The sequence below is a fragment of the Rhamphochromis sp. 'chilingali' genome (assembly GCF_963969265.1).
Source record: "Rhamphochromis sp. 'chilingali' genome assembly, chromosome: 14".
Taxonomy (NCBI): Eukaryota; Metazoa; Chordata; class Actinopteri; order Cichliformes; family Cichlidae; genus Rhamphochromis; species Rhamphochromis sp. 'chilingali'.
Window position 1 is genome coordinate 18,875,273 of NC_137941.1, and position 7,060 is coordinate 18,882,332.

General features: G+C 40.6%; 1 protein-coding gene across 1 annotated transcript; it reads right to left on the bottom strand.

Annotated features, from left to right (window-relative positions):
* Positions 1–670: 670 nt before the first annotated feature.
* LOC308410054 (ankyrin repeat and SOCS box protein 9-like) lies at positions 671–4,338 on the bottom strand. The gene is made up of 7 exons (XM_080903142.1): positions 3,975–4,338; positions 3,752–3,831; positions 3,434–3,541; positions 2,833–2,983; positions 2,552–2,686; positions 1,462–1,653; positions 671–1,361 (listed from the first exon to the last, which is right to left on the bottom strand). The coding sequence occupies exons 1-7, from the start codon at positions 4,054–4,056 to the stop codon at positions 1,171–1,173; spliced, it is 939 nt and encodes a 312-aa protein (XP_080759268.1). The 5' UTR covers positions 4,057–4,338; the 3' UTR covers positions 671–1,170.
* Between the last annotated feature and the right edge of the window lie 2,722 nt (positions 4,339–7,060).

The window sequence follows — 7,060 nt, forward strand, 5'->3', positions numbered from 1 at the left end:
CCCTCCTGCCTTCCAGCTCCATCTTCAGCACCCTTTTTTCAGTATATCTATTTCCCCTCCTGTCTAATTCCAAACTGAGCTGTTCCTTTGATATAACCCTGTCCCTCTGGGTTACTCCCAATCAAAATCTTCAGCTCTGCTACCTCCTGTCTTTTTGTCAGCACCACTATCTCCAAACCATACATCATAGCAGGTCTCACTACCATCTTGTAAATGTTCACTTTCACTCTTGCTGCTTCCTTTCTGTCACAAATCACCCTTGACACTCGTCTCCACCCACTCCACCCTCCCTGCAGTCTCTTTTTCACCACACTCGTGCACTGTCGGTTATTTTGAAAGGTTGACCCCAGGTATTTAAACTCGTCTACCTCCACTGCCTCTACTCATGGCTATTCCCTTAAGATGCAATAAGTGGTGACCTTTAAGAAAAAGTCATTGCATTGTGTACAGTGTTGTTCTATCTTGATGCTCTTGTTCCCTCATAGAGCAACACAAGAAAAACAGAATCTTGCATCTTTACTATAGCATCTATAAAGGGCCCAGTTTTTTAGTCAGGTACACAGAAGAGTATTGATTGTGTTTATGTAAAAATAGGCTTTACTGAAATGATGACATAAGATTAATTCACATGATAAACAGAGGAAGTTCACTTTTTTCTGGGCTCGGGTATTTTAGTTTTATCCATTGTGCTTCTAATTATGTTGTTTTTCTGTTCAAATGTACTCTTTAAGAGTGCAACAGCTTTTTCAGTAAGTCATTAGTAAGATATCTTAACACTAGAATATTTGTCTTAAACTTGAGTAATAAAAAAGGTATGAACAGGAATCATTGCATTCAGTAGTGCGTTTTTATTTGCCTTACTATTAAGAGCAACACATTTCTAAGCGAAACATAAAATATCTATGAACAAAAACTTAAAGGAGTAAAAAAAAAGAGTTTTTTTAGTAGCCTAACGTCTGGTAGCTTGTGCGCATCATCCACCTGTATTAAACATCAAGACTAATTGATGTCTTTCCCGTCCAGCCTCCCTTCCTGAGGGAAGCAACAAAGATATAGGATATCTTTCACTGAAAGTAATTCCGACATTGTGGTTCATCATCAACCAGGAGCACGGACGTTGTTGCCACCATGTAAGATTATACAAGTCTGCCCCCTATTGACCAAAAACTTTTAAGACTCAAAATCTGAGGTTGCAGGGTTGAGGAATTTCAGCGCATTAAGATCTCCCCTTGGGTCTGATTGGTAGAGCAGATACTCTATCAGTTCTGTGGGTAACTGAAGGTCACAAATCGCACCCAGCCTCTTGTTGCCCACAGCTTTCCTGATGTGTAGTCGGCACAGCTGCATTAGAGGAGACACTCCTGGGGACACTCAGGGGAGAAGCATGAGCCGTTATAGATGGTTAGCTTCTTGCTGCGCCACCAGCCCAGTGCAAAGTCTTGAGTGCAAAGTCTCGACTACCTCCTGCTTGTTTCAGAAGTCTCTCTGTAAGGCTGTTGGGCGGAGCGAGGTCCAGTGGCTGCCTGCCCTCTGAGTTCCTAAGGAAGAGATCCGCCCCATGTTCAAGCAGGACGGATGTCAACTCAGGGCTGGACTGACGGGCGGCCATGTGCAGAGGCGAGTCCCCAGACACGCTGCTGTTCACATTTGCACCTGAAGAAAAGAAAAGGCCAAATATGATGTCCCCACATTACATGAAATAAAGCTTTTGTTGTGGTTCAGGTAAAGGTTTTCTTTGTTAGAACAGTTGAACAACCCAAGTCAGGAAAAAACTGCTGTATTTTAATTTACAAGAATAAGGACAAGGAGTCCTGCAAAAGATGCTAAGAGTCTCCAAGCCTGGGATTACATGAAAAAACACAAAACCTGAAGCCACAAGAGGACTGTGGTTTCTTAGCGCAACATGCAAGGTAGCTTGTGAAAGTACATGCAAATATACAGAGTAGATCTACTGTCTTAAAAGCCATGTTGGTACAAGAAATATTGATATGATTTGGGTTTGTTTACCGCACACTGAGGTTTGAAGTACTGATGATATTTTTGCAAGACATCTTCACTTTAGTGCCTGAAACCTTTGCGCAGCACCATAGCATGGCACATATTTCCATGTTATATACCTTTCTTGTTATTAAAATCCAGCCTCTACATTACCTGTACTGCTATTGTGTGTAATGTTTATGATATTACAAGAGTTTCTAAAGTAGCCCCTGCAGCTAGCCTCCACCAAACAGGTCTAATAAGATAATTAATTCTCTGCTCTATAAACCCAATCTTCAACCCCTACTAATGCTGGCTCATGTGATGTTGTGTGTAGGGGTTTATCTAATTTTCCACAGCTCTGTCTGCAGCCACAAAGGGTTTTATACGCAAGTTTTTGTACGCTTCTCTCAATAAAATATTGAACACTAGACTTGCACTCTGAATATCGCACAATGGAGCACCACTCTCTTTTTGCCATTGAAAAGGTCTCAAAGTCTTCCACCAACTGATAAGATATTGGAAGAATGGATATTCTTTTAGCAATAAAAGTTCAAATGAGAAGCTTTCTTACCCAGCTGCAATAGTTTCCTCACGGTGCTCAGATGCTGATTGGAGCAGGCAATCTGGAGAGGGGTTCCTAACTCGTCAACATGCTGATCCACATCTGCTCCGTACTGAACAAGAGGTTCAATGCACTCAGGATGACCTAGGGAGAGGAAACAGAAATCACCACAATGATAAGAAATGTTCTTGAAAGGTTCTGCTGTAAAAATCTGCTTTTGCCTGCCATTCAAGAGATTTTGGGACTTCTGCCAGGATAGATTTTTCACATATCTGAGTCTGACCTCGAACCTTTTGTTGCAGCTATATGAATTGGAGAACTGGACTGGCTGGTCCCCAGGGAAGCAGCTCCATGTTGAAGAAGCAGCGATACACAGGTCACGTGCCCCTGAGCACATGCTTCTGTCAGGGCAGTTTTTCCATCCACAGTTGAGCTGTTTACCTGATGCATGGCGATATAGCAATAAGGTTAACAATGAATAAAAAAAATCACTAAAAATATTTACACATGTTTTGGTTTGTTTAGTTACGTATTCTTACTGTCTTAGAAGGACTGTGACTACATAATTTCTTCAGGGATCATTAAAAATTTCTGACTCTGATTCTCATTCTGATAACGGTGGTTGGCCAAATTTGGCTTTATATCAGCTGATGTTTGTTTGTTAATGAGTTATTGTCCATGCACGACCGTGGCTGTGTATTCGGTTAAAATCTTACTGCAGTCTCCCATCAATAAGTTAATATTGGCAATAATTGACATGGTTGTTTTGGGAACGAACTGTGAGTCTCTTTCAAGCAAAAACTGACAGCATACCGTCTTAAATTTGAGATTCTCATGAATTCAGCCAAAAACCACAAATAAACCAACACCACATGATGATGCTTTACTGACATTTGCACCGTTTTCCATCAGAAGCTTGGCACAAGCCGTGTGACCTTGTGTACACGCCCCATGAAGGGGTGAGGCCATATCCAGAGTGTTCAGATTTACACATGCACCCTGTGAACAAAACACAGCACATATAGAGTCATTGAGGTAGATGCACATGGCAACTTTTGGAAAGCAAGCTGCCATATGAGGACACAGTCGCCTTATTAAAGGTTTCACATCATAGTGAGAAACACATGGTTATTTAACATCTAATATTATGGGAAGGCAACTTTTTTTTCCCCTTTTAGCACAACTTACAATATTCAGTTAAAACTCTACCTGATCAATGAGCTTTTGCAGGGTGAGGAGACGTCCGTTAAAGGCTGCTTCGTGAATTGGAGACCAGTCTGATTCAACATCTTTGTGCAGACAAATAAAATAGTTATTTAACTTAGAAACCTACCTGCATAGGTACATGAATACATTAGAAGACCGGATGAAAGTCTCTGCATAAAGCAGTAAATAGAGCCCAGCTGCAGTGTGAGCTTGCACTGTTACTCACCACTCATCAAAGGGTTTGAGAAACAAACAGTTCCACTTTGACATGTAGGGTCTCGCGGAGTGTTTTTCTGTCCAGCAGACATAACTCACAGTGTGGGTTCAAAAGCTCCTCTGTGGCCCGGTTGTCTTTCGCCACAGCCTTTGGAACCTAAACTGAACTGTGTCCAACTAGGAGTTAAATATATTTTGTCCTCATTTGTTTTTGTTTTGATCTTTTTCAGTAGATATGTGACTGACCTTGGTTCTGTCAGTGTTATTTCCTGTCACACAAAGTGTTTGCCATTCAGGAAGCAGGCTAGTTTCAAGCAGCAGTTTTAGTCTCAGCCAATGGAGGTGCAGAAAACGAGAGAAAGACGCCTGTTGAACAGGTCTGTAGTTTGTGTGTAATATGACACTGTACCTCCACACCCATCCTCTCCAGCAGGAAACATGGGCGGCGCTGGGGGAGGGGGTTTCTGGCGTTTTAACTTTAATAAAGGGAAATTAATATTCGGTGTTTATTATAAAGTTGTGCCCCCCTCAGAAAAATATTATGCATCATTGGTTTAAAAACTTGGAGGCAAGAGTGACTTTCTACATTTAAAGAATTTGATCTTCATGCAGTATATTGTTTCCAGTTATCGGATATAATAAGCTCTTTAAAATTATGCCCAGATTTTATGACTTTGGTTACATTTTCTTGAAAATTGTTACTTGACATAAAGCGCTCACTTTGTTGCAACTGGTTTGTTAAAAGTAGCTCTAATCATTTTGAAAGTTTTCTTCAGCAATAACGCTTCATGCCATGGTATATTATTGGATTTTCTGAGGTCCTTTGATATTTGTGGGATATTTGTGGGATGATGCTGTGGCTGCTTTATGAGTCTGCGGTGACCAGTGCCATCTGCTGCGCTGTGGTATGCTGAGGCAGCAGACTGAGAGTAACAAGCATCAGACAGACTCAACAAACTGATCCACAAAGCCCAGTAATGTTGTGGGTGTGGAGCTTGACTTTTTGATGGTGGTGTTAGAAAGGAGGATGTTGTCCCGGTTTGCTTACCACATAACATCACAGGAAATCATTCCTACCTGTGGCCATCAGTCTTTACAACTTCACCCTGTGACACAGTTTTTTTATTCTATATAGTATTTTTACGAAATAATTACAGTCATTGCACATGTGACATGAGACACAGAGAGCAAAGGAAAGCAGCAAAATGGTACCAAAGACTTTCATACACTCTGCAATCTCATTTTTATTTCTGGGGATGGCCAACAGTTTCAGAGGAAGGAAGTCACGTGGAGAGAAGCTCAAAATATAATACACACACAGACTTTCCTGCTAAGGATTTCATTCCTCCACTGTGGCTTTACACAGCTGACTGTTGGTTGTTGATGTTTTAATGGTTCAGACCTCGTGCATTAGAACCTTTGACTTGGCAAAACTTTGTTTGACATGAGTCGGTGTCCTGCTGACCTTTCCTTTAATTTAGCACACCCACGGGTCCATTTTCCATTCTAGAGTTGCCTCTACTGTTCATGTATAAATTGCTTAACACCTTTTCTTACCCAAAAGCAACCTTCTTTTTAAAATTTCTTACCTAATATTATTTACATTACAGCTGAAAAGTAAATGCATTTGGACCTGGACACAGTAAATGTGCTGCTTAATTATTACTGGTCTGTGTCCTGTGTGAATTACAGAAAATAAAATCTGTAATCAATCATGGTAGCAGCTAATTCATTTAAAATATTTATTAAAATGTATTTTGCATAATGTAAGAATTGCATATTACATCAGCTCAATTCTTTAGAGCTATAGAATATATGCAGACCAGCAGAGGGCAGTCACAGAGAGCAGATGTTCAAAGCAAATCAATACTGTAATTGTATTCCTATGGGAGCTGTTAATCTCTGGCAAAAGGCTACACACTCGCTGTACAATTGACTTTGTGCCTTGTCAGGGAAAGGTGCATATGGATTAGAAAAGCTCTTTGCAAACTGAATGAATGCCTTCTCTGTATTTCAGAATAATGAAGGCCCTTGATGCTTTGTTCCCCAAATAAATCTGCTTCAAATGTCCACCAGTTTTCTCAGATCTCAGGCCAGGCAAGCAGATCCAGCAGCTATGACCTCTCCTGTATTTGGACTTCATACAAGACTCAGCTAACCCATGCAAGCACAGTGCACCACATGTCAGCTTTTCTGTCTGGAGTCTAAGAAATGGGTTGAAACCATTTAGACCCAAGCTTTCCGTGCTCGTGGATCACGTTTAAACAGGGCATAGTGCAGATACGACTCGATTTGACTAGGAAAAATGTAAACAAATAGATAAACTCAAAGCACGTAGGTTTAGTTGTTTACTGATCACTTGGTACAGCTCACCAGAGGACCATTCACAGCTCACCAAAAGGTGGAGGAGTCCCAGTTTATGCATGCAGACATGAAGGGGTTTGCATCACCTCCAGGAGGAGGGCATAGATCTTCTGCCTTTACAGAGAACACTTCTTAATCACGTGTTGTGCCAAAAAGCAACTAACAACAAGTGGTTTCCTGTATTTGCCTAAAAACTGATGTAAGTGACTTGTTGGTCAAACATATCTATGATGAATGATATCAAGTCATTCTGAGTCAGAAAGAGAATTCAAGTCACAAGGTAGAAGCTGCAGTCGGTTTTTCGGCAAAGAGACTTTTATATATCCTTTATTCATCTGGGTAAAAACTGTCATTAACATTAAAAATGTCTTTTTCAAAAGAGCTCTGGCTGAGAGGGCAGCAGAAAGATCAACAAATACAACATCACGGTTTTATGAAGATATTTTAAATGGCCATAGAGGCCTGAATTGATTATAATGCGGGTACAATAACGCAGAGCCATAAAGATATTTACAAATGGGACATTTCTTTGTTAACACTGTTTAAAAATTCAATGGACTACAGTCCGTTTAACAAAATAAGCAAATATATTACACATAAAAACGCACAGAAACATCAGAAATCACTTTTTGGCACAACACCTGTCCGGCTTGAAACTTTCAGCTGTCCAAGAGACTGACAGAGATTAAATGTTTGGGGATGTCTGTGTGGTATTTCACGTCCTGTGTAAAA

Bases quoted from the DNA above. Each gene is read 5' to 3' on its own strand.
- LOC308410054 (XM_080903142.1), bottom strand. From the start codon at position 4,056: ATGTCTGCTGGACAGAAAAACACTCCGCGAGACCCTACATGTCAAAGT. The intron at 3,832-3,974 runs GTGAGTAACAGT...GTCTGCACAAAG, and splicing joins CTCAAACCCTTTGATGAGTG to ATGTTGAATCAGACTGGTCT. The intron at 2,984-3,433 runs GTCAGTAAAGCA...GCCATGCATCAG, and splicing joins TGATGGAAAACGGTGCAAAT to GTAAACAGCTCAACTGTGGA.